Source organism: Pinus tabuliformis, chromosome 8, assembly GCF_031772625.1.
Source record: "Pinus tabuliformis cultivar Carrire ecotype Pingquan chromosome 8, CPIR1, whole genome shotgun sequence".
In the NCBI taxonomy this organism is placed as follows: domain Eukaryota; kingdom Viridiplantae; phylum Streptophyta; class Pinopsida; order Pinales; family Pinaceae; genus Pinus; species Pinus tabuliformis.
In genome coordinates, this window is record NC_142294.1 from 1,766,657,502 (window position 1) to 1,766,685,002 (window position 27,501).

The following is a 27,501-nucleotide window of genomic DNA, read 5'->3' on the forward strand; positions in this document are numbered from 1 at the left end:
TTCAGGGGAAATGGAACAAAAGGGAAATGATCTGCTCATGAAGAGGGACATAATGGGAGTTTCTCCATGAAGGCAAAGCATACGGGGTTCATTGTAGAGGTCCTCCAGGATCAAGGAATGGGGAGTACAGGGACAATGATAAAATGTTGTGTAACACTAGTCCTGATAAACAAAATTCAGTAGAAATGTCTCGGGCGGTTGAACCTTGAAGGAAAATTCCGTTCAACAATAGCCAATTGTTCCTCCTCCTGAGGTCACAGAAATGCCTGCATTCTTTTCCGACACCACATGCACCCCTGATGCTGGGGCCTCTAGCTAGGAGGTCATGTATAATGTTTTTGAAGATGAAGAGCCAAAAGTCACATTAAAAACAACCACAACGGAGGACTCAGTTCCTGTTTCAATGAGTACATACAATGATGTTGCCAATTTTTTTCTCCATAGAATTCCTGCTCGGCCAAGCATCTTTCCTTATATGGATATGATCATATGGTTCATTGATCATATGAACATCGCATATAGGAACTTCATGAACAAGAGAAAGACAATCATTGGCTCTTTCATTGGAAATTATTTGTCTGCACTGTACCAGCTCCCACCAGCTTAGAGAAATATGAAGAAGACTTCATTGAGAAGTTCATGTAGGAAAGTGAAGACCAATATGAGGTCATCTGAGGATGGCGAAGAGATGCAAACAAGCATAAGCGTGAGGATAAGGGTATGTATGTTATAGCCTTTATTGCTAGACCCTATTGTTACGTTGCTGCAATGATGTGTAGATTGTTTGGCTATGCCAATACTTAGAAGTTTTTAGACCAATGTGTACCCCTTATTGAAGTTGTCTTTGATAGCTATGTAATGTAGTGGGGAACTATTCTGTCCAATAACTTAAGTACCCAAATCCTAGAATATACGACAAAACACAATTTCTTTTTTGAAAATATTGTTCCCCCATTCTACATGAGTGCCTACATTATGGACTGTATTTGTTTTACTTCAGATTTCCCATCCATGGGATGGAAATGGACTATTTAAGACACTTTTCCTATTCACATTTACCATAATCTACTTTGGGAGCCAAAATACCAACCCCATTTTTACAAGATTAACCATGGAATCATCCTTCTTATCCACCAATTTGTTTTTCAATGAGGAGTGCCCTATAATCTCTGATGAAGGAAACAATGACCTCTTATTAGTTGGAAGATGGTTTTGGAAGGAATCATTTACATATGTTCGAGTTTTTGGTAGCCTTTCATAACCTCATGTTTTGCCCCTATATGTCCCTGATAAGCTCCTAGCTTGGTAAATAACTTACCAGACTGTGGGAAATGATATATCTAAGGTCATGAAAGAAAGAAAAAAGACAATGTGGCCTTTTTTCCCCTTTCACTACTCATTAGAGAATTTAAAACATGTTACTAAGGAGATGGAGGAACTCTAGCTGATGAACCTTCCAACCATTCCAAATCGACAGTATGATCCCATCGATACTACTGTTATCACTGAAAATTCTGTTGCCAAAAATTTTTAGCCTAGCTTAAGGACAAGGTGTTTTCGCAGCGCATGAATCCTTTTTAGCAGTTTTGCAGCGCTACCTGTTTACGTGGTTTCGTAGCGCGCTACGAAGTTGGAGATTTGTCCTAATCCATAGCGGCCCTTTCACAGCTGTCATGTTTATCAAAATCCATTGGGTTTGCATCAACAGTTGTCAGCTTATAAGGTTTTTGGTATCCCAGCGGATGGTGTTTCATTAGGTTTATCTGGAGCATTCCTTCTTGGAAGAAGCCTTCTGTGGAAATCAGCGCTGTAAACAAAATGAACGCATCAAACATTTAAAACATTATTTCAGAGCTCTTTGCAGAGAACCTTATCCGGGGAAGAGGTCTATTTTGTAGGTCATGTATGAAATCCCAGATGGCATCACCTGGATTTACTGATATTTTAGCTGTCTTGGTTGCTGTGGTGAATACGAAATTTCCAGAAGTTGGTAATCTTCTTTTGAGAAGGTTTATTTTGCAGCTTAAGAGGGTTTTCAAACGAAATGACAAGCCTCTGTTACTAGCAGCGACAAAATTCATTGCTCACCTAGTGAACTAACAAGTGCACATGAGATCATTGCTTTGGAACTTCTTACTGTTTTGCTGGAGAATCCTACAGACGATAGTGTTGAGGTCGCTGTTCGATTTGTAGAGGAATGCGGGTCCATGTTTCAAGACCTATCACTTCAAGGCCGCTATGGAATTTTTGAACGATTTAGCGGTATTCTTCATGAGAGAGAAATTAACAAACGAGTGCAGTTTTCGATTGAAAAGCCAATTTCCAGGGTTATCCTACTATTCGTCCAGAACTGGATCTTGTGAAGCAATCAGCGAATTTGCAGAGTCAGTGCAGGGTAATGAACACGCGGCATTTTAAACTGAGGATGTCATTGAACATCCGTGAAGCCCCAATGCATGTATTTGTCAACGTTTGTATTCATGGTGATTATGTTTCGGCTTCGGATATTTTGTTTTGAGAACTGCAGAGACTATGCTGGGGGCAGTCCATCTGGGACTAAGGATTCTAAGAATAGACCATTGTCCGAGCAAATCTTAGATTATTCCTATTGTGAGACTGAAACTAACTCTAAGCTTGTTTGAGAATGATTCATGCTAAACGTCACCAGCGGAACTAAAGGATGTGAACTGGTTTGAACATAAGCATGAATGTGGAGGCATGTGCTGGTTGCAGTGTTGCCAACAGATGTTACTTTGGCTGCTCGCATCTTAATCAAGTCCATAGACAGGCAATCTTTTGGGAAATACCATGATCATTCAACTCACATGTTGCCGAACCTTTGCCATCATTATGAGAAGATGCAGACACCAGATAAATTGGAGTTGCATATATTTGCTATTGTTCTTGCCTTCTGTCTTCAATCATCAACTTTAGAGATGTTTCAGTTAACGGGTACTTTTATCTCAAAGTTTGTATTACTTATTGCACAAGTCAGAGTGAATGCTATGGCAATCGTGCATGTTTCATCACCGGAATCAGTTGGTAAGCCTGCAGTATCAAGAACAGTTCCTACCATTGCAGAGACTATAATGCGTTCTGTTCAAGAGGTGCAAGTTGCACAAGCTGTTTATCTTAGAGGGAGTTTGTTCAATCATTCATGTGATCCTAATATCCATGCTTCATTTATTTCACGGCGTCTTTTTGTTCATGCAATCAAACCATTACCTCCAGGCTCACCACTTGAGCTATGCTATGGCTCACAGGTTGGAGAATCCAGGCTTGAAGATAGGCAGAGATGGTTGGAAGAACGCTATTTTTTTTGTTTTATGCAAGTGCAGGGCATGTTCAGAATTGAACCTTTCATATCTCTACCTGTCTTCATTTCGATGTGCAAAGCATGATTGCCAGGGGGTAATCTTGGTTAAAGCAGTTGCGAGGTTAGAGAAATTGGTTGGAACTAATTTTGTGCCATACGCTAACATATTTACACGGGACCTAGCATTGCCTGTTGATGAGCGACTGCGCCAGTCAATCAATAATGTTGCCCATCTTCTTATTTCAATAGAAAATGATAGTATGACATATGTAAGTCCCGGACAGTGCTTGAGATGTGGATCTATGTCTGATCTAGAAAGAATGCAGAAGGTAGAAAACCAGAGTTTGGGATACCTTAAAAGAGTTCAGGGTGAGATATGTTTAACATCATCTACTGGTAATGAGAAACAAAGGCTACTGGATGAGGCATTACAATTTCTTCAATCATTGAGATCTGTGTTGCAGGCCTTCAACAAAGATATTGCCAAGGCAGAGGATATTATTGCTGAGATGTTTTGTTTAACTACAGAGAGCGGATTACATTATTAACTGGTGTTTATTTCCGGCATTTTGGTGGTCTGTGCAAGTTTTATGTCAAAGCTGTGTTTTGTGATTACACAGCAGTTTCGTAGCGCGCTACGAAACTGCTGTAGCTGCATGTTTCAGTTTAGCCAATCAATTATGATTGACAAATCAGCGAATCTTTCTGAAAGGTATTGTCTTCACACATGGAAAAATGGCCAGCACATCGAAGACGTGGCAGCCTATGCTATTTTGAGTAATCAAAGATAAAAGGCATGCTTCTTTGGATTCGAATATTGTGAAGCACACCAAGGACCGACAAACAGGAGCAGTTTCCTATATTTCAGGGTATTGGAAAACATGTTACATTAAAGGCCAGCAAGCGACTACAGACACCTATCACAGCCAAACCAAAAAAAAGCCATTTGTCAGAGAATGAGCTTGTTCTCTTCTTTTTCTCGTAGGAGCATCATCTTGATTGTAATAAATGCTTTTTCCAGCATGATGTAGAATTAGAGTTTTAATTGTTTTAGGACTCCAGCGTTAATTGTTTTAGGATTATAGTGCTGTCAATTAGTAATAAATGACTTTTATTAGTTAGTTTAAAGGTGAATAGGTGGCGTTAGAAAAGGACTCCGAGCTCCCCTTATGCTGGAGGTGGCAGCTCTAAGCAGTTAGAAGTATGTGTCTATATATAGTGAAAACTCTGATGTAATAGGGGTTGGAGATTTATGAAAAACAGAGTTTTATTTTGGCTGATGTAAAAGACTTATTACAGTAATAGAAAAATAGCTGTTGTTTCTTCTCAAGATTCTCAATAGATCATATTGTTCAAATGTAATTGTGGTTTATTCTCTTAATGTTCTTTTACAGCCTTGTTACAGCATAATCACTCAGAATTCATGTTTAATGCTCTGACTTCCTGTATGCTTGGCAAGCTGTGGTTTATGTAAAGTATGTTTGAACATCTGATGTAAAGAGCCTTGACTTCCATGAAATGACTGTGCTTTTGTTTACTGAAATGGGTGAGACTCCATAAGCCCAATGAAGACTAATTTGATATTTGTCCAACCAGCTTATTTTTCATGTGTTGTTTAAAAGAGTTAGCCATCTTTTCTTGCCCTTAATGCATATCAAAAATCTGTGAGAGAGCCCTCTCTGACTAAGGAGGCTAAACCTTTGTCTAAAGCCTGGTCTGAAACAGTTTCATGAGATCTTGCTAAGTAGCAGCCCTTAGTACACGATTTTGTGATAACATTTTGGTGCGTCTGCCGGGAGTCTGAAGATTATTCATTCCCGAAATCAATGGTTGAACTTCTGAAGGTAGCAGGAGCTCAGACATCTTTTTGAGGCTGCAAAACTACCTTGGTGACTCCACACAGCAAATAACAAATTAGAAGGTGACTCCACTGCTAGAAGATCAGTAGCTTGATGAAGTTTCAAGATGGATTCCACTGCAAGAATGAATGCCAGGTATGCTCCTATGAATCGGTCTCATATCCCTGGTTTTCCAAATCCTATGCCAAAGGTTGATTGGTTAGATGATCTTCCAATATTCAAAGATGAAAAGAAGGATGATGCTGCTCTCCATTTGGTTAGGTTTCACATGCATGTACGCAGTCTTAAGGTTCATTTCCCTGAAGATTGTCTCATGAGGATGTTTATGGCCACTTTAGAAGGAGAAGCATGGTCTTGGTATAAAAGTTTGGAAAATGGTTCATTATCTTCTCTTGTTGATTTCCATGATGTGTTCTGTGAAATGTATAAAGAATGTTATCCTTCTTTGTTGCTGCTCAAAGATTCCTGTAGGCATTCTTTAAATCTTATTCAGTACTTGGAGGATTGTTATGGTGATGATGAATTTACAGATGAAGAAATTTTAGAGGCTCTTCATAACAATGTTTTTTAGCACCAAGGAGAAGGTATAACATTCCATGAAGCACAGCATGAAGAGCAGCAAGAGTTTACCTGTGAAAACCATGTTTTATCCGTAGATATTGATGTAGAGATGCAGCAGATTTGTCAGGTTTCAGATCATGATGGAGATGAAATTGATTGCACTCAGCAAGAAGAAATATTGGAGGAAATTTTCTATGACCCTCAGGCAGAGGAAAAGCTTGCTCAATTTTGTAATTCCTTGCAGCAGCTTACTCCAAATAATAATCATAATAGTGAGGAAAATTCCATTGTTTGCTGGAATGATTCAGAAAAGCAGCTGGATAGCTTGTCAAATAGAAAAGTGGATAGCACATCAGAGGGGTCTTGTGTGGTTGAGAATCAGTGGCCTGAAAATGAAGAGTGTTATCATGATCATTATTTTCAGCAGCTTTCTATGACAGAACACAAGGAGAGAGTGCCACTTCCTTTCTCTTTCACGTTTAAGGAGCTATACATGGTTGTTGAAGATCAGTTTGCACAACCTGAAGGTTACAAGAAGAATCAAGCTGTTCACGTGTTCTGGGATCCTATAGCTAATTACATGGAAGAGTTTTACTCTCCAGTGTTTCAGTTTTCCTATAAAGATCAGAGGCAGTTTCAGTGGCAGCGGTCATCACACTGTCAGATTGGCTCTGAACTCCAATGCGGTCAAAGAAATCAAATATCAGATAAAGCAGAGGATTGGCTACATTGGAAATTTCATATTGATTGAGCAGAAGGAAATTGAAATTGTTAGGGTAGGTAGGTAGGTAAATTGCAAATAAGCTCAAGGTTGACTGAGCATTTATTTTTCAGTAGATGTAGCTTTCTTTCTCCTACAGTTATGCTTGTCAAGCAAATTTCTGTTTGTCACAAATGGATAAGGCACTGGAACTGCAGGTTCTTAGTGCACCACAAGGGCACACTATCCCAAGTGGAGCCACTGTTATCACTGAAAATTCTGTTGCCAAAAATTTTTAGCCTAGCTTAAGGACAAGGTGTTTTCGCAGTGCATGAATCCTTTTTAGCAGTTTTGCAGCGCTACCTGTTTACGTGGTTTCGTAGCGCACTACGAAGTTGGAGATTTGTCCTAATCCATAGCGGCCCTTTCACAGCTGTCATGTTTATCAAAATCCATTGGGTTTGCATCAACAGTTGTCAGCTTATAAGGTTTTTGGTATCCCAGCGGATGGTGTTTCATTAGGTTTATCTGGAGCATTCCTTCTTGGAAGAAGCCTTCTGTGGAAATCAGCGCTGTAAACAAAATGAACGCATCAAACATTGAAAACATTATTTCAGAGCTCTTTGCAGAGAACCTTATCCGGGGAAGAGGTCTATTTTGTAGGTCATGTATGAAATCCCAGATGGCATCACCTGGATTTACTGATATTTTAGCTGTCTTGGTTGCTGTGGTGAATACGAAATTTCCAGAAGTTGGTAATCTCCTTTTGAGAAGGTTTATTTTGCAGCTTAAGAGGGTTTTCAAATGAAATGACAAGCCTCTGTTACTAGCAGCGACAAAATTCATAGCTCACCTAGTGAACTAACAAGTTGCACATGAGATCATTGCTTTGGAACTTCTTACTGTTTTGCTGGAGAATCCTACAGACGATAGTGTTGAGGTCGCTGTTCGATTTGTAGAGGAATGCGGGTCCATGTTTCAAGACCTATCACTTCAAGGCCGCTATGGAATTTTTGAACGATTTAGCGGTATTCTTCATGAGAGAGAAATTAACAAACGAGTGCAGTTTTCGATTGAAAAGCCAATTTCCAGGGTTATCCTACTATTCGTCCAGAACTGGATCTTGTGAAGCAATCAGCGAATTTGCAGAGTCAGTGCAGGGTAATGAACACGCGGCATTTTAAACTGAGGATGTCGTTGAACATCCGTGAAGCCCCAATGCATGTATTTGTCAACGTTTGTATTCATGGTGATTATGTTTCGGCTTCGGATATTTTGTTCTGAGAACTGCAGAGACTATGCTGGGGGCAGTCCATCTGGGACTAAGGATTCTAAGAATAGACCATTGTCCGAGCAAATCTTAGATGATTCCTATTGTGAGACTGAAACTAACTCTAAGCTTGTTTGAGAATGATTCATGCCAAACGTCACCAGCGGAACTAAAGGATGTGAACTGGTTTGAACATAAGCATGAATGTGGAGGCATGTGCTGGTTGCAGTGTTGCCAACAGAAGTTACTTTGGCTGCTCGCATCTTAATCAAGTCCATAGACAGGCAATCTTTTGGGAAATACCATGATCATTCAACTCACATGTTGCCGAACCTTTGCCATCATTATGAGAAGATGCAGACACCAGATAAATTGGAGTTGCATATATTTGCTATTGTTCTTGCCTTCTGTCTTCAATCATCAACTTTAGAGATGTTTCAGTTAACGGGTAATTTTATCTCAAAGTTTGTATTACTTACTGCACAAGTCAGAGTGAATGCTATGGCAATCGTGCGTGTTTCATCACCGGAATCAGTTGGTAAGCCTGCAGTATCAAGAACAGTTCCTACCATTGCAGAGACTATAATGTGTTCTGTTCAAGAGGTGCAAGTTGCACAAGCTGTTTATCTTAGAGGGAGTTTGTTCAATCATTCATGTGATCCTAATATCCATGCTTCATTTATTTCACGGCGTCTTTTTGTTCATGCAATCAAACCATTACCTCCAGGCTCACCACTTGAGCTATGCTATGGCTCACAGGTTGGAGAATCCAGGCTTGAAGATAGGCAGAGATGGTTGGAAGAACGCTATTTTTTTTGTTTTATGCAAGTGCAGGGCATGTTCAGAATTGAACCTTTCAGATCTCTACCTGTCTTCATTTCGATGTGCAAAGCATGATTGCCAGGGGGTAATCTTGGTTAAAGCAGTTGCGAGGTTAGAGAAATTGGTTGGAACTAATTTTGTGCCATACGCTAACATATTTACACGGGACCTAGCATTGCTTGTTGATGAGCGACTGCGCCAGTCAATCAATAATGTTGCCCATCTTCTTATTTCAATAGAAAATGATAGTATGACATATGTAAGTCCCGGACAGTGCTTGAGATGTGGATCTATGTCTGATCTAGAAAGAATGCAGAAGGTAGAAAACCAGAGTTTGGGATACCTTAAAAGAGTTCAGGGTGAGATATGTTTAACATCATCTACTGGTAATGAGAAACAAAGGCTACTGGATGAGGCATTATAGTTTCTTCAATCATTGAGATCTGTGTTGCAGGCCTTCAACAAAGATATTGCCAAGGCAGAGGATATTATTGCTGAGATGTTTTGTTTAACTACAGAGAGCGGATTACATTATTAACTGGTGTTTGTTTCCGGCATTTTGGTGGTCTGTGCAAGTTTTATGTCAAAGCTGTGTTTTGTGATTACACAGCAGTTTCGTAGCGCACTACGAAACTGCTGTAGCTGCATGTTTCAGTTTAGCCAATCAATTATGATTGACAAATCAGCGAATCTTTCTGAAAGGTATTGTCTTCACACATGGAAAAATGGCCAGCACATCGAAGACGTGGCAGCCTATGCTATTTTGAGTAATCAAAGATAAAAGGCATGCTTCTTTGGATTCGAATATTGTGAAGCACACCAAGGACCGACAAATAGGAGCAGTTTCCTATATTTCAGGGTATTGGAAAACATGTTACATTAAAGGCCAGCAAGCGAATACAGACACCTATCACAGCCAAACCAAAAAAAAGCCATTTGTCAGAGAATGAGCTTGTTCTCTTCTTTTTCTTGTAGGAGCATCATCTTGATTGTAATAAATGCTTTTTCCAGCATGATGTAGAATTAGAGTTTTAATTGTTTTAGGACTCCAGAGTTAATTGTTTTAGGATTATAGTGCTGTCAATTAGTAATAAATGACTTTTATTAGTTAGTTTAAAGGTGAATAGGTGGCGTTAGAAAAGGACTCCGAGCTCCCCTTATGCTGGAGGTGGCAGCTCTAAGCAGTGAGAAGTATGTGTCTATATATAGTGAAAACTCTGATGTAATAGGGGTTGGAGATTTATGAAAAACAGAGTTTTATTTTGGCTGATGTAAAAGACTTATTACAGTAATAGAAAAACAGTTGTTGTTTCTTCTCAAGATTCTCAATAGATCATATTGTTCAAATGTAATTGTGGTTTATTCTCTTAATGTTCTTTTACAGCCTTGTTACAGCATAATCACTCAGAATTCATGTTTAATGCTCTGACTTCCTGTATGCTTGGCAAGCTGTGGTTTATGTAAAGTATGTTTGAACATCTGATGTAAAGAGCCTTGACTTCCATGAAATGACTATGCTTTTGTTTACTGCAATGGGTGAGACTCCATAAGCCCAATGAAGACTAATTTGATATTTGTCCAACCAGCTTATTTTTCATGTGTTGTTTAAAAGAGTTAGCCATCTTTTCTTGCCCTTAATGCATATCAAAAATCTGTGAGAGAGCCCTCTCTGACTAAGGAGGCTAAACCTTAGTCTAAAGCCTGGTCTGAAACAGTTTCATGAGATCTTGCTAAGTAGCAGCCCTTAGTACACGATTTTGTGATAACAACTACCAAAAATATTACAACACAGGAAAAGATTAAGCAATTTACAAATGAACCTAATAAATTTGACAATCTCTTTGAATCAGCCTTAGATTATGCACACATTGAAAAAGTAGTAGCATAGCTCAGTCCTGAGGAATTAGTGTAGTTTCATCAATACAAGGTTAAAAGTATTTCTCATTTTCCTAGTGAATTATTGAAACTAAATCAATAGAGCATGGAATAAGACACAGGAATGAGAACATCTTAGAGGCAAGATGTAACTCATGAAACTCAAACATCAACACCTTCTGAATCAAAGATAGATAAGGTTAGGACAGAAGAAAATCTGGATATGATTTGGGATCAGTCTCTTAAAGAGACTGGCCCTAAAAAACTAAAAACTCCCTCCCAGACACATATTGCTTAGACTCCTCAGATTAATATCGTGCCAGAGGATAGGAGTAAGACAACCTTCACGACAGAATGGGGTTGTTTCTAGTATACAGTAATGTCATTTGGACTCAAGAATGCACTGACAATATTCTCTCGTGTAGTCATCGCAGTGTTCAAAGAGTTCACTCACAAATTATTGGAGGTCTATTTCGATGACTGGATAGTGTTTGGGCTAGTTAAGAACCATGTAGACAGTTTTCCCTTAATGTTGGATACATGCCTAAGGTATCAGATTTCGATGAACTTGAAGAAGTGATTGTTTTGTGTCCCCTTTGGGATTTTGTTGGGTCATGTGGTATGCAGGCAACGACTCATGGTGGACCCTACCAAGATTGCATTAATAATCAATTTGGAAGCCCAGAGGAGTGTTGAACAGCTGTACTCAACGCTGGGCCATACTGGGTATTATCAAAAATTTATCAAGGCTTATGCTCAAATTACCACATCCATGGAAAAGTTATTAAACAAGGATGCTACATTATGTTGGAATGAAGAATGTCAGCGTAGTCTGGATGTGTTGAAGGAGAAAATGGTTACCGCATCAATCTTGGTCTTCCCGACTAGAAGAAAGAATTCCATGTGCACATTGATGCCTTGTGTATTGCATTGGGGGCAGTGTTGACATAGGCTGGTGAAGGAGAATTGGATCATCCTATAGCATTTGCGAGTAGGAAGTTGTCAAAGGTTGAAAAGAATTATTTGACCATAGAGCGCGAGGGATTGGTGATGGTGTATGCACTCCAATAGTTTAGGCACTATCTATTGGGCAGACATTTCAAGATGTACACACACCACTCTACCTTGAAGTACTTAGTCAATAAGCCTGTGTTGGGGGGGAAAATATGCATATGGTTGTTGTTAATCCAAGAATATGATTTTGAGGTAATTGTGAAGCTGGGAGGGTTGAATGCAGGACCTGACCATCTGTCACGCATTGAGACAGGAGAGGAGCCTACTAATTTGGAGGAAGTGCTTCCCGATGCATAGATCTTTGTGGTGCGTGTAGCAGACAACCACTTTGCAAACATTATCAACTTCTTGACTACACAGGTGGCTCCAAAAGGATACACTAGTCAGCAGAAGAAATAGTTGGTGGTGGGCGCAACTGATTTCTTAGTAATTGCAGGCCATTTGTATAGCATGGGATCAGATGAGATACTTCGATGATATCTGCCCAATTTTGAATGATATAGTACCCTCCTTGAAGCTCATGGAGGAGCTATGGGAGGGAATTATGCACGGAAAGTGACAGCGCATAAGGTTTTTTGCACTGGGTTGTGGTGGCCAACGTTGCAAAAAGATTCTAAAGCATATTGTAAGGCATGCGATGCATGTCAAAGGACGAGCAGGCCGTCACGAAGGGATGAGCTGCCATTGAATCTGCAAGTGTCATTGCAACCATTTAAGAAATGGGAAATCGATTTTTTAGGATCGATCAGCCCCCAGGTAAGAAAACAAGTGCGTGCTACATCATCACCGTGACAAAATATTTGACGAGATGGGCAGAGCACAGCCTGTCAAGGACTATACAAGGGCAAAAATAGCAAATTTTTTGTTTGAATATGTGTTGACCAGGTTCGATTGCCCAAAGGTATTGATGAGTGGCCACGATACACATTTTCTCAACGAAACGATCAGCGAGCTGACAAAAGAGTTTCAGGTTTGCCATTAGAAAAGTACACCATATCATCCTCAAGCCAATGGAACAGTTGATGCTTTCAATAAGATATTGGAGAATGCACTAATGAAGATTTTCAACATGCAGTGGAATGATTGGGACTTGCACGTACCAGCAGTATTATGGGCATACAAAACTACTTGCAAAAAGCTAACAAGTCAGACACCCTTCCGATTGGTTTATGGTGTAGAGGATGTTATGCCAATGGAATATATTGTACCGAGTATTCGCATAGCAACCTTTATAGGAATGGCAGACCACGAAGCCTTAGAAGAATGGCTTGTGCAACTAATGGAGCTCGAAGAAGATAGGTTTTTTGCTAGATTCCATCAGCGGGTTTAGAAGGAATGTGAAAAAGCTTGGCATGGTCGGCACATCAAAATATGCACCTTCAAGGTAAATGACTTGGTTTTATTATATGATAGCAAGTTCACTAAGCTTCCAAGAAAGTTTCAGATGCACTAGATGGGGCCATATGTCATCAAGGAAATTACAGATGGTGGCACATTTTAGCTTGCAAAGCTGAATGGAGAACCATTTTCGGGAAGGGTAAATGGAAGTCGGTTGAATCCATACACAAGGGATCCGACCCAATGACTACACGATGATAGGACAGTATTAGCACTCTAGGCAGCTGCAAGGAAGTGTGGGACTATAAAATACACTGCGCAGTTGGTGGAACTATGCATTAGAGGGGTTGCGTGGAGAAGGATGATGTCACAGCATCAGAAGGTGCATAGATGGATCTACATTATGAGGGGAGATACCACGCAGCACAGCCAGAAAATGACTGTTATAGTCATTGTTCATGATTTGACAGGTAGGAGATAGTTAAGATGAGTTGGGGGGGGGGGGGGGGGTGGGCGCGGCATTTAAGGCATTTAAGGCTGAAATCTTTGGAGATCTGCCACCAAATCCACATTTGTTGACTGATTTTGGGGGAAATGGTCAAATTTGAATTCAAATTCGCTTATAAATTACGTGTAGCCATCCAGCAGAGAACACTTTGCATCCCTAGAATTTTTTAGCTGTGATGTGCCTTGTTTATGAATCCTCACGTTTTCATATATTTAGTCACAAGCTCTTTGTTTTTTCAGGTTACCTAAGGATACCCAGCAGTTCATTCTCAGCACTAGGTCTGGACCAGGTGAGGCTGCAAGCACCAGAGGAATTGTTTCCTCCGAAGGAGCGGCTCCAGAAGTTGTAGGCATGGAGACTTCAGCTCCTGTGCCTAGGGCACCGAGGTCGCCTAGGTCAAAGCCCACTCCAGTGTGTGAGAATCCGAAGCCCAAGAAAGACAAGAAGAAAAGGCCAATGCTGGTGCACAAGTCACCGAGGAAGCACTTTGCTACCCAGGCTCAGAAGAAAGATAAACAGTCGGTGAAGGATAAGGGGAAAGTTGTGGGTTTGGAGGCCGATGAGGGCGTGGAGGATATATGTGCCGAGGGCGTGGAGCCCATCTCCAAATTGTCGGATTACATCCCTCCATGCAAGGGAAAGGTGAAGGTCACTAAGGACCCAGATGCAGGGAAATTCCTCCTAAATACACCTCTACTATCGGAAAGTATTACCTTTGAAGGCCCGCGCTTGGCATGGATTCCTCATTTGAAAATCGAAGACTGGGATTTGGCAAACCATGAGAGGTTCCCCCACCTCATTACGGAGAACTATATGAAGCGGGTGTACTATAAAGAATCTGGTGTCACAGTGTTGGAGCCAGTCGAATGGAGTCACAGAGTGAATCAATCAGGGCTATTGAACCTGTTGTGGGTGTCCCACTATCACCGCTCCAACATCAACATCATTTTTATCAAGCAGTTGCTGACCCTGGTACATGATGGATGTTTGTGGCTAAGCGCACCAATCCCAATTATAGACATGTTGATCCATCGGATCACACTTCTACTACATTCTAGCTTGAATCTAACCAAGGAGTTTAGCGGAAAACCAGTGAGCACGACCTGGTGAAGAGGATGAAGGAGAAGTTCAAACTAATTAAGAAGCTGTGTAGGTACTCCATCATGTCTACCAGTGACCCCGTGATGCAAGTTGTCACACAGATCCTCGTTGGTAAGGTCATGAGGAAATGTTGCATGGATGAGGTTTCGACGCAAGTTATCTCGTTAGCTACATAGTGCACGGAAAGCATGAAGTTTAACTGGTCGCGCTACCTATGTAGCGAGTTCCTTGCAAATTTTCGTGAGGCTCAGGATGAGAGAAAAACCTTCCACTATGCATGGTTGTTTCTCTCCATAGTGCTAGTAGCTTGGGAGCTACCAGAGGATATCCAGTTTCCTCCATTGGAGAAAGGATTTCTGAAGGCTAAATAGTTTGCCTCCCTGCGGTCCACCAAGGACGTCGCACAGGTCATGGAGACCAAATTTTCCTGGGTGTTGATGGAGGCGAGCATTCGCATGGCCATCAACTAGAAGCCACGATTGTCCCCAATAGTGTTTGAGCAGCTATCAGAGTACGCGGAGTTTAATGCAAATTTCCATCGCATATATAAGGATCCATAGCAGAAATGGTTTAACCTGCCTTACCTTGTTACAGATGATGCTATTCAGGAGATTATCAAGTGATGGTCGGTAGATTGGCATTCTCCATCCAATCTAGCCATAGGTAGTAGCAAAGGCACAAGGAGTTCCACAGAGAAGAAAAAGAAGGAGGAAGCAAAGCAGGCGGTCCAACAGTTGGCAAAAAAGTGAAGGAAGGAGGTCGTGGAGAAGGCAAGGCTAGAAAAAGAGCACATTGTGAAGAAGTAGATCGAACAGGAATAGTACGGCTCTAAGCGGAGCGGTAAATCCCCTTTACCGTAGACCAAGGAAGAGGAGCAGTTAGACTAAGGAGGTGGCAAAGATGAAGGACAAAGCACCCCCTTTTGGGTGAAGAGGTATAGGTAACAACAGAAGGAGGGACCCCGGAAGAAGTGAAAAGAGATGAAGCCACCACTGGATCCCATCACACTCGCAGAAGGTGATATCAATGGGATCGGAGACAAATTGCGTGATACCATAGTGGAAATGTTATAGCAGTTCGAAGAGAAGCACCTATAGTCACTCGGTACTCTTCAAAAGGATCTGCATGAGCTGCAAATCCAAACCAGCAACATCTAAGTGGGTGTAGGACAGGTGAGTGCCGCATAGACAAGCTTGGCACCAGGGACCAGTCACGGCGCAGAAATGGTCAGATCGGTGGATCTCCGAGCAGTCACACTACCAGAAGGATCTTTGAGTGCAAAATAATCTGATGACAAGGTCATAGTGAGTAGTCTGAAGAACATCAACCTCAACCTCATAGTGCTCCCCAATGAGTACCTTCACATGCTGCAGGCAGGTGTGACAACGGAGTTACATGCATGAGAGCAGTGCATGCTCAGCCTCATAATTGAATATTAGGTGAACAATGAACAGATGTTCGCTGAAAAGATAGAGGCAATGAAGGCAAAGGAAACGATCCAGGTGCAAAGCACCTAGTTGGTGGCCATAGTGGCAGAAGCTTACAAGACAGTGCTAGAGTTCCACATACTAGAGGAAGCACCACTTGAGACCAAGATCAGGAAGCTTGCAGCGGGTGTTCGCGATGCCAAGATAGAAGTGGCCCGAGTTCAATTCAAGATCAACCAAAAAATCACAGAACTGGAGCTCAAGTCACAGCCTTTGAAGTTAGGGAATAGCGCGAAGCAGCTATTAAGGATGGATTAGCATCTTTCAATGCCGTGGTGGTGGACTGCACAATGCTTTTTGAGCAGGCCATGGAAGTAGTAATGGCCTTTCAAGAAGATATCGACCTATAGAGGTTAAATATAGAGACCCGTGAGCTTCAGCAACAGTACGATGAAGTGCAGGTGACGACGTGCATAGTGGCTACAACGCAACGCCTTGCCAAGTTGCAAGAGGGCAAGCAACTCTTGGCGCAAGTGGAAGCCGCACAGAAAAAAGAGGCAGTCCTTAAGGCGCGGTTCGGCCCTTGGTTGGAAGAAGCCTACCAAGTCTCCGCCAACATATAGGACAAGTTGGTGAACCTGCAGCTTACATAACAGAAGGTCAAGCAAGACAGCGAAGGAATACTCACAGAGCAACTGGTCGAACAGGTGAAGCAAGCAACCACGTAGAGCGCGGCTGTAGTAGCAGTGGTACAAGTGGAACTCAGAAATCTTTGCAGCAAGATCTCCGCGCTTACTGAGTGACTTGGGGGCGAGTCATGATCTTTGTGTTGGGGGCCTGTTAGGATGGGTCCCTTGGGTCATTTTTGGGGCAAGAGCCCAAATTTTGATGTAAAAAGATGTAACTTGTCCAGAAGTTGTGGTTGCGGAGCCCGTAGTTAGTTAAATAATCAAAGATGATTTTACCCTTCCTTTATGTAACTTGAGTCAACTTTGAAGATCTACCCATGGTCTGAGAACCATGGGATTGTATAAATAGGTGTAAATTGTTTGGCTATGCCAATCCTTAGAAGTTTTTAGACCAATGTGTACCCCTTATTGAAGTTGTCTCTGATAGCTATGTAATGTAGTGGGGAACTATTCTGTCCAATAACTTAAGTACCCAAATCCTAGAATATACGACAAAACACAATTTCTTTTCTGAAAATATTGTTCCCCCATTCTACATGAGTGCCTACATTATGGACTGTATTTGTTTTACTTCAGATTTCCCATCCATGTGATGGAAATGGACTATTTAAGACACTTTTCCTATTCACATTTACCATAATCTACTTTGGGAGCCAAAATACCAACCCCATTTTTAAAAGATTAACCATGGAATCATCCTTCTTATCCACCAATAATGCCCTATAATCTCTGATGAAGGAAAAAATGACCTCTTATTAGTTGGAAGATGGTTTTGGAAGGAATCATTTACATATGTTTGAGTTTTTGGTAGCCTTTCATAACCTCATGTTTTGCCCCAATATGTCCCCGATAAGCTCCTAGCTTGGGAAATAACTTACCAGACTGTGGGAAATGACATATCTAAGGTCATGAAAGAAAGAAAAAAGACAATGTGGCCTTTTTTCCCCTTTCACTATGGAGTCTACTCCTTAGAGAATTTCAAACATGTTACTAAGGAGATGGAGGAACTCTAGCTGATGAACCTTCCAACCATTCCAAATCGACAGTATGATCCCATCAATACTACCAAAAATATTACAACACAGGAAAAGATTAAGCAATTTACAAATGAACCTAATAAATTTGACAATCTCTTTGAATCAACCTTAGATTATGCACACATTGAAAAGGTAGTAGCATAGCTCAGTCCTGAGGAATTAGTGCAGTTTCATCAATACAAGGTTAAAAGGATTTCCCATTTTCCCAGTGAATTATTGAAACTAAATCAATAGAGCATGGAATAAGACACAAGAATGAGCACATCTTAGAGTCAAGATGTAACTCATGCAACTCAAACATCAACACCTTCTAAATCAAAGATAGAGAAGGTTAGGACAGAAGAAAATTTGGATGTGATTTGGGATCAGTCTCTTAAAGAGACTGGCCCTAAAAAACTACAAACTCCCTCCCAGACACATATTGCTTAGACTCCTCAGATTAAGATCGCGCCAGAGGATAGGAGTAAGACAACCTTCATGACAGAATGGGGTTGTTTCTAGTATACAGTAATGTCGTTTGGACTCAAGAATGCACTGACAATATTCTCTCGTGTAGTCATCGCAGTGTTCATTCACAAATTATTGGAGCTCTATTTCGATGACTGGATAGTGTTTGGGCTAGTTAAGAACAATGTAGACAGTTTTCCCTTAATGTTGGATACATGCCTGTTGTAGGGAAAAGTATCCAATACGGAATGACCCTATCCCACTCTAAGGGTGATAGTACCTCAGCAACAACCGAATGCAAAGCTATTCAAGATTACTTCTTTATGAGATGTAAGAGAGAGGAGGAAGAGATCCACTAACCATTATCTTCCGCTAATGGTTGATCCAATATTCCCTCTTTGCTGCTTGCTCCCAGCTCCTTGCTCTTTCACTGGCCCAGCTACACAAAGATCCTGCAAAAGCACAAGAAAGGGAAACTACAAGAAGCATACATCCATAATTGATTCAAGGATTAGAATAAATCAAATATACAAGCATCAATACGCCACAAAGACACATGCATATAGAAGAACCTCAAATGCTTTATTAATGGAAGAAGTAAAGTTCTGAGAGTGTTACAACCATAAGAGGCCCAATCCAGCAACACCTCCCAGCGGAAAGAAATCTCCTCTTCACCTCCTTCAAAGCAATCACCCAATAGTTCTATACACAAACCAACAGCACTTCCTTACATTCACAAAATTCCAGCCTCCTTAGACCTCATGAGAGAGCTCTATATATAGGATATTTGGAGAAAGGATGAGTCAGCTTGAGACTGACATGAAGTTGACTTGTGTCATCTCCCTCTTCAGTTATACTCCAGTTCTTGAGTCCACTTGGAGATCCTAGCTTCCACTTGGAGTTTAAGGACCTCTTACTCATCATAGGGCGAATTTGCTGATCCAAGTGTCATTTTAGAAGCTTCTTGGGCACCTGACACCTTGCAGAATGATTGTGCCACTTGGCCAATCTCGCCCAGCGCAGGTAGCCTTCATTAGATTTGACATTCAGCGCAGGTACAGAGTGGAGCAGTTGACATTCAGAGCAGATGCTCAGTGGAGCAGTTGACATGATCCTGAAATTGCTTGTTTTTGAGTGTTTTCAGGTGGAGAACTGATCTGAAGTGCTGTGGTTTGCTGACCTTGTTCCTCTAGGGGTAAGAACAACATGTTTAGGGACTTTGGATCCCTTAGATTATTGACATTTCATGCTTCATGCTGTGAGGCACAAAAATGTCTATAACAATGCCTAAGGTATCAGATTGCGATGAACCTGAAGAAGTGCTTGTTTTGTGTCCCCTTTGGGATTTTGTTGGTTCATGTGGTATGCAGGCAATGACTCATGGTGGACCCTACCAAGATTGCATTAATAATCAATTTGGAAGCCCAGAGGAGTGTTGAATAGCTATACTCAACGCTGGGCCATACCGGGTATTATCAAAAATTTATCAAGGCTTATGCTCAAATTACCACATCCATGGAAAAGTTATTAAATAAGGATGCTACATTATGTTGGAATGAAGAATGTCAGCGTAGTCTGGATGTGTTGAAGGAGAAAATGGTTATCGCATCGATCTTGGTCTTCCCGGACTAGAAGAAAAAATTCCATGTGCACATTGATGCCTTGTGTATTGCATTGGGGGCAGTGTTGACATAGGCTGGTGAAGGAGAATTGGATCATCCTATAGCATTTGCGAGTAGGAAGTTGTCAAAGGTTGAAAAGAATTATTTGACCATAGAGCGCGAGGGATTGGTGATGGTGTACGCACTCCAAAAGTTTAGGCACTATCTATTGGGCAGACATTTCAAGATGTACACACACCACTCTACCTTGAAGTACTTAGTCAATAAGCCTGTGTTGGGGGGAAAATATGCATATGGTTGTTGTTATTCCAAGAATATGATTTTGAGGTAATTGTGAAGCTGGGAGGGTTGAATGTAGGACCTGACCATATTTCACGCATTGAGACAGGAGAGGAGCCTAATAATTCGGAGGAAGTGCTTCCCGATGCATAGATCTTTGCAGTGCGTGTAGCAGAAAACCACTTTGCAGACATTATCAACTTCTTGACTACACAGGTGGCTCCAAAAGGATACACCAGTCAGCAGAAGAAATAGTTGGTGGTGCGCGCAACTGATTTCGTAGTAATTGCAGGCCATTTGTATAGCATGGGATCAGATGAGATACCTCGATGATATGTGCCCAATTTTGAATGAAATAGTACCCTCATTGAAGCTCATGGAGGAGCTACGGGAGGGAATTATGCAGGGAAAGTGATAGCGCAGAAGGTTTTGTGCACTGGGTTGTGGTGGCTGACGTTGCATAAAGATTCTAAAGCATATTGTAAGGCATGCGATGCATGTCAGAGGACGAGCAGGCCGTCACGAAGGGATGAGCTGCCACTGAATCTGCAGGTGTCATTGCAACCATTTAAGAAATGGGAAATCGATTTTTTAGGACCGATCAGCCCCCAGGTAAGTAAACAGGTGCGTGCTACATCATCACCGCGACAAAATATTTGACGAGATGGGCAAAGCACAGCTTGTGAAGGACTATACAAGGGCAAAAAAAGCAAATTTTTTGTTTGAATATGTGTTGACCAGGTTCGGTTTCCCAAAGGTATTGATGAGTGACCACGATACACATTTTCTCAACGAAACGATCAGCGAGCTGACAGAAGAGTTTCAGGTTTGCCATTAGAAAAGTACACCATATCATCCTCAGGCCAATGGAACAGTTGAGGCTTTCAATAAGATATTGGAGAACGCACTAACGAAGATTTTCAACATGCAGTGGAATGATTGGGACTTGCGTGTACCAGAAGTATTATGGGCATACAAAACTACTTGCAAAAAGCTAACAAGTCAGACACCCTTCCGATTGGTTTATGGTGTAGAGGATGTTATGCCAATGGAATATATTATACCGAGTATTCACATAGCAACCTTTACAGGAATGGCAGACCATGAAGCCTTAGAAGAATGGCTTGTGCAACTAATGGAGCTCGAAGAAGATAGGTTTTTTGCTAGATTCCATCAGCGGGTTTAGAAGGAACGTGAAAAAGCTTGGCATGGTCGGCACATCAAACTATGCACCTTCAAGGTAAATGACTTGGTTTTATTATATGATAGCAAGTTCACTAAGCTTCCAAGAAAGTTTCAGATGCACTAGATGGGGCCATATGTCATCAAGGAAATTACAGATGGTGGCACATTTTAGCTTGCAAAGCTGAATGGAGAACCATTTCCGGGAAGGGTAAATGGAAGTCGGTTGAAGCCATACACAGGGGATCTGAACCAATGACTACACGATGACAGGATAGTCGTAGCATTCTAGGCAGCTACAAGGAAGTGTGGGACTATAAACTACACTGCCCAGTTGGTGGAACTACGCATCAGAGGGGTTGCGTGGAGAAGGATGATGTCACAGCATCAGAAGGTGCATAGAGGGATCTACATTATGAGGGGAGATACCACGCAGCACAGCCAGAAAATGACTTTTATAGTCATTGTTCATGATTTGACAGGTAGGAGACAGTTAAGATGAGCAGGGGGGGCATTTAAGGCATTTAAGGCTGAAATCTTTGGAGATCTGCCGCCAAATCCACATTTGTTGACAGATTTTGGGGTAAATGGTCAAATTTGAATTCAAATTCGCCTATAAATTACGGGTAGCCATCCAGCAGAGAACACTTTGCATCCCTAGAATTTTTTAGTTGTGATGTGCATTGTTTATGAATCCTCACGTTTTCATATATTTAGTCACCAGCTCTTTCTTTTTTCAGGTTACCTGTTGGATGTGGAGCCTGATTTGTTAGGATATTCCGACACATAGGAAATAGTTAAGTTCAACTTGGTCTAGTATAGAGTTAGGTAAAGTGTGTTTCTTTACCGTTGTACATTTTGTAACTTACAATCCGACGGTCACGATATGTAGTGATCCGACGGTTCACTCTCTCCTCGGTATTACCGACACTTGATCCGTGGCTTGACACCCGATTGGTCCATGAGTTCTATTTAAAGCGCATGGAGGGTCATTGTTCGGGTAATCCATGCATGAGAGAAGCTTATGTAAATTTTCATTCTTTGATTAATAAATTGCCTGTAGTAGCCACGTTGGCGCAGGCCGTGGACTGTTTCCCTCTTTGAGGGTTTTAACCACGTCAAAAATACTGGTGTATTGATCTGTGATCTGGTTGTGAGCGGTGTCCTTTTGGTGTTCTTTCTGAGGAACTTACCCTGTAAATTCCTACATGGTATCAGAGCTATTTGAGGGCCGCGTCCGTTGGTGATCCAAATCTGAAGCCGGTAGAACTGCATGAGGCTGTCGTTTCCTAGATCTGCTGTTTCTGACTGCTTTCGGGCAGAGAGGACTGCTCTGTTGCGTTCGGAGCATCTGTTCCAGTGAGGAACCCCTTTCGTTTCACGCGAAAAGGTTTCCGGTAGCCCTAGCTGCGTCATTTTTCAGATCGGGAGGTATACAGTGTTTTTGCAGTTTACTGTTATTTTCTCTCTGCTTATTTCGGTTTCGGTTTATTTAGCCTTTTTTTTAACCGGATCTATACCTTTCATTTCTGCGTATGCTCTTTGCCCTGCGACTCTGTGCGATCTGGGCAAATCAGAAACAGAAAGGAAGGATTTTTCTCATGCGTATGCTCTTTTCCCTGCACCTTAGTGTGATCTCGGAAAATCAGAAACATTAAGAAAAATATTTAGTTTTTCGGCTAAAGCTAACTTTGAGCCGCAAGGTTCATTTTTTTTTTAAATATCTAGTTTTTTGGCTAAAGCTAACTTCGAACCGCAAGGTTCGTTTTTCTTTGCATATTCGTGTTGGGTTTTGTGTTTTGTGTTTTGTAGGGAAAAAGAGCTTTCTCAAGGCAAGCACGCAAACCAAGGCCCCCCCCTCTCTCTCTCTCTCTCAAATTTTTTGTATAGATCAATTGGTTCAAAGCTATTTTAAGAGAGTAGAGGTCTTGGGTTCAAGTCTCCATTTTGTGGGGGCGGATTTTTTCATTCCCGCACATTCGCACACTTTGCCGGCAACTTCAACAAATTTTTTTCAAAAAGCCATAACTTCTTCATACGGAAGCCTTTTTTAGAGCCGTTTTTTTTAAAATAGCCTAATTTTTCGAGATCTATCCATTGGAACACTTACTTTCAGCATCTTCAGCTTCAGTTTTTTTAAAATGGAAAGTCCATGCCAAGTCATTCTTAACAGCACTAACTACTTCCAATGGATAGCCTACATGGAAGATTTACTTAGAAGTAAAGGTCTCTACAGAATAGCCACAGACCAAGAGAAGAAACCAAAAGATGAAGACAAGGCTGCAAAATGGGAAAATAGACAAGATCAAGCACGTGGTTTGATAGGGATGTCTATTTCTCCTGATCTTAGATTCCATATTGCAGAACTTGAGACTCCTCATGAAGCATTGGAAAAAATCACTAAAGTTTTTGGGATTAAAAATGAAATTAGAGCCCATCAACTTGAAAATGAGTTGCTTACTTTGGATCCTAATAATTTTTCTTGCATTGAAGATTTCTTGTCCAAATTCAAGACCCTTAGATATCTCTTGGAAGGTGTTAAGGTTAAGAAAGAAGATAGTAACCTTATTTATTCCATCCTTACTAAGTTGGGACCAGCCTACTCTGTATTTGTTTCCACTTTCCATTCTACAAGGGAAGCTTTCATTTGTCAAGGAAAAGACTACAAGGCCCCTTCCTTTGACTCCTTTTGTGATTTCTTAATAAGAGAACAAGAAAAACTCTTACACCTTGGTCTTCTTAATCTTGGAAACTCTTCCAAGAAAGCGTTAGCCGCCCAGCAGCAACCAAATTCAAAGAATCCTAAGAAGTCATATCCTAAAAAGAATGGTCCTAAACCAAACAAGGGTCCTAAGCAAACTCAGCCTCAAAATGAAAGATCATTTCAGCAAAATGATAAGACCAATAAAAACAAATGGAAGAAGACTGATAGACATTGTAACTTTTGTAATCGAGATGGCCACTTAGAATCTAAATGCTTTAAGAAGATGGAAGCCTTGGAAGCCGCAATGAAGAAACATAACATCCATGTGGAGCATACTTCAACTTCAACTTCCGGAATGGCACTTTCTGCATGTCGTTGTCAATCATCTCAGTCTGGTTATGCATTAAATGTATCTTCTTCTTCTCCTTCTCATGAGTGGCTCATTGATTCTGGAGCCTCTTATCACATGGCCAAAAACCAAGCCATGTTTTCTTCTTTAAATGATTGTAACACCAAAAATATATATGTTGGTGATGATAGATCTCTTAATGTTGTAGGGATTGGAACTGTTCATCTAGACAATGGTCAGTTTAATGATGTATTATGTGTTCCAACCTTATCCTGCAACCTTCTATCTGTATATCAGATAACTCATTTAGGTGAAGGTAAAATTGTTGAATTTTCACCTCATGATGTTGTAATCAAGGATCTAAGAGATCCTAAACAGATTCTAGCTACTGGTATTGCTGATGATTCCACAAGGTTGTATAAGTTTCACAACTTTGGGTCATCAAATCTTCCCTCAGTATTTGTTGCTCATAATGATGAAGTGAGCAAACTTTGGCATGAGCGATTTGGTCACTTAAACTATCGCTCCCTTCAGCATCTATGTAAAGAAAATATGGTGACAGGTCTTCCTATGGTATCTTGCAGAGATGGTGTTTGTTCCGGATGTGTACTCGGAAAACATCATCGGGACAGTTTTGACAAACGTGCCTCTTGGCACGCCTCAGCCCCTTTACAGCTTGTGCACAGTGATTTATGTGGTCCACTTCTTGTTGCTTCATTCTCTGGCTGCAAGTATTTCTTAACTTTCATTGATGATTTCTCCAGACGCACTTGGGTATACTTCTTAAAACTCAAGAGCGAAGTATTTAACACATTTTTGGCCTTCAAAGCCTTTGTTGAAAAACAATCTGGACATCAAATTCTTAAGCTAAGAACTGATAATGGTGGAGAATATGTTAAAAACACATTCATCAACTTTTGCACCGAAAATGGAATTCAAATGCAACATACTGTTCCATACACTCCACAACAAAATGGTGTAGCTGAAAGGAAAAATCACACCTTAAAGGAAATGGCTAATTGTATGCTGCAATCTAAAGGACTCAGTCTTAGTTTTTGGGCCGAAGCAATTAATTGTGCCAATTATATAATCAATCGCACTCCTACTAAGGTTCTAAAGAATATCACTCCAGAAGAAGCTTGGAGTTCCATTAAACCAGATGTAAGTCACTTTCGTGTTTTTGGAAGTGAAGCGTGGGCCCATATTCCAGATGAAAAGCATAAAGCTTTAGAACCTAAGAGTGAGAAATGTACTTTTGTTGGATATTCTGAAGATGTAAAAGGTTATAGACTTATTCCATTTAAGTCCAAAAATGTTATCATTAGAAGAGATGTAAAATTTGATGAAAATAAATCGGCCTGCGAGCCTAGTCCGGCGGATGTGCCACCTCTTCCTATCTCTTCTACTTTTGAAAACATTTCTTCTTCAGATGATGAAAGTGAGGATGATAATCCCCCCCCACCTTCTCAGGATCCTCAACTTCCAAGATGGGTCCATGCTACTCGGGATGCAGCAGGTGATCTTGCCGGTGATCCTACAGATCAGCGACGTACACGTTCTCAGTTTGAAAGAGCCTCTTCTTTACTGGCTCAAGCTCCAGTAAATCATGATCCTGACACTTTTGCAGAAGCTTCAGGCCATCCACATTGGTAAGCAGCTATGAATGAAGAATATCATTCATTGTTGACAAATGATACATGGGATCTTGTTCCTCTACCAAAGGGACGCAAACTTGTTAGATGTAAATGGGTTTACAGAACCAAGTATGGACCAGATGGGAAAGTTGATAAACATAAAGCTCGTCTTGTTGCTAAGGGTTTTTCACAGGTTGAAGGCATTGACTACACTGAAACCTTCTCCCCTGTTGCCAAAATGAACTCTATCCGCCTTGTTCTTTCCCTTGCTGCCTCTTTAAAATGGGAAGTCCGTCAGATGGATGTTAAATCTGCCTTCTTGCATGGGGACTTGCATGAAGAAATCTATATGGAACAACCCATTGGCTTCATCCAAACAGACTCCAACCTTGTATTTCGACTTAAGAAATCTCTCTATGGTCTCAAGCAAGCTCCTCGGGCTTGGTATGCCAAAATGGATAGCTTTCTTTTAGAATCTGGCTTTTCTCGGTGTTATTCTGACAATACTATCTACACCAAGAAAGTGGGCAACTCTCTTATCATCCTTGTTCTTTATGTTGATGATCTTATTCTTACTGGTAGTGATCCCAACCTTATCAACCATGTGAAGTCCAGCCTTAAAAAGAAATTTGAAATGACAGACTTAGGACACTTATACTATTTTCTCGGTCTTCAAGTCTTGCAATCCAAGGAGGGTATTTCCCTTTCCCAGTCCAAGTATGCTTGTGATATTCTTCGTCATTTTCACATGGAAGACTGTAAGCCAGCCCCTTCTCCCTTTCAGTCTGGAGTCAAACTTTCAGTCTCTTGTACTTCTCCTGAAGTTGATGCTACCTTATACCGTCAACTTGTAGGAAAACTCTTGTATTTAACCCATACTCATCCTGATCTTTCCTTTGCTGTTGGCCTTGTTGCTCGTTTTATGCAAAACCCCCGTGAAAGTCATTGGAAAGCAGCCAAAAGAATACTTCGTTATGTTCGAGGTACAGTACAGTTTGGGATTCATTACAGTGCCAAAGCAGCTCCTCTATTAGTTGGTTTCACTGATTCTGATTGGGCTGGTGACCCTGATGATCGGAAGTCTACTGCCGGTTATGTCTTCACTCTTGGTTCAGGACCTATTACATGGGCTTGTAAGAAACAGGCTGCCATTTCTCTTTCGTCAGCAGAAGCAGAGTATCGTGGTGCCGTGGAAGCTAGTAAGGAAGCCTTGTGGCTTCGTCAGATCCTATCAGAGTTTGGCTTTGAGCAGCAGCATCCAACCACACTTTGGTGTGATAATCAAAGTGCCATTCAGCTATGCAAAGATCCAGTCCAGCATCAGCGCAGCAAACACATTGAACTACACATGCACTTCATCAGAAAGCTCATTCATGACCATGTTCTTGAAGTGCAATATTATTCAACAAATGATCAGGTTGCAGACATCTTCACAAAGGCTCTCACAGAGGCGAAGTTCACTAAACTTCGATATATGCTTGGAGTTCAGGAAGTTGTCACTAAGGGGGGATAGGCTCTAGTGCCTCCTTCCTTCTCCTATTGTGTCATATTTGTAAATCCTTCAATCCTATCCCAAGTTGTTCTTAAGGGGGGATGTTAGGATATTCCGACACATAGGAAATAGTTAAGTTCAACTTGGTCTAGTATAGAGTTAGGTATAGAGTTAGGTAAAGTGTGTTTCTTTACCGTTGTACATTTTGTAACTTACAATCCGACGGTCACGATATGTAGTGATCCGACGGTTCACTCTCTCCTCGGTATTACCGA

At 41.1% G+C, this 27,501-nt stretch overlaps 1 protein-coding gene across 1 annotated transcript; it reads left to right on the forward strand.

Moving 5' to 3' along the window:
• The first annotated feature begins 1,917 nt into the window (after positions 1 to 1,917).
• On the forward strand, positions 1,918 to 3,864 carry LOC149243214 (uncharacterized). Its single transcript, XM_089371152.1, has 4 exons — positions 1,918 to 1,990; positions 2,161 to 2,262; positions 2,734 to 3,263; positions 3,409 to 3,864. Exons 1-4 carry the CDS (start codon positions 1,918 to 1,920, stop codon positions 3,862 to 3,864), a joined length of 1,161 nt encoding a protein of 386 aa, XP_089227278.1.
• Positions 3,865 to 27,501: the final 23,637 nt, after the last annotated feature.

Bases quoted from the DNA above. Each gene is read 5' to 3' on its own strand.
- LOC149243214 (XM_089371152.1), top strand. From the start codon at position 1,918: ATGGCATCACCTGGATTTACTGATATTTTAGCTGTCTTGGTTGCTGTG. The intron at 2,263-2,733 runs GTATTCTTCATG...TGCTGGTTGCAG, and splicing joins AATTTTTGAACGATTTAGCG to TGTTGCCAACAGATGTTACT. The intron at 3,264-3,408 runs GTTGGAGAATCC...CATGATTGCCAG, and splicing joins AGCTATGCTATGGCTCACAG to GGGGTAATCTTGGTTAAAGC.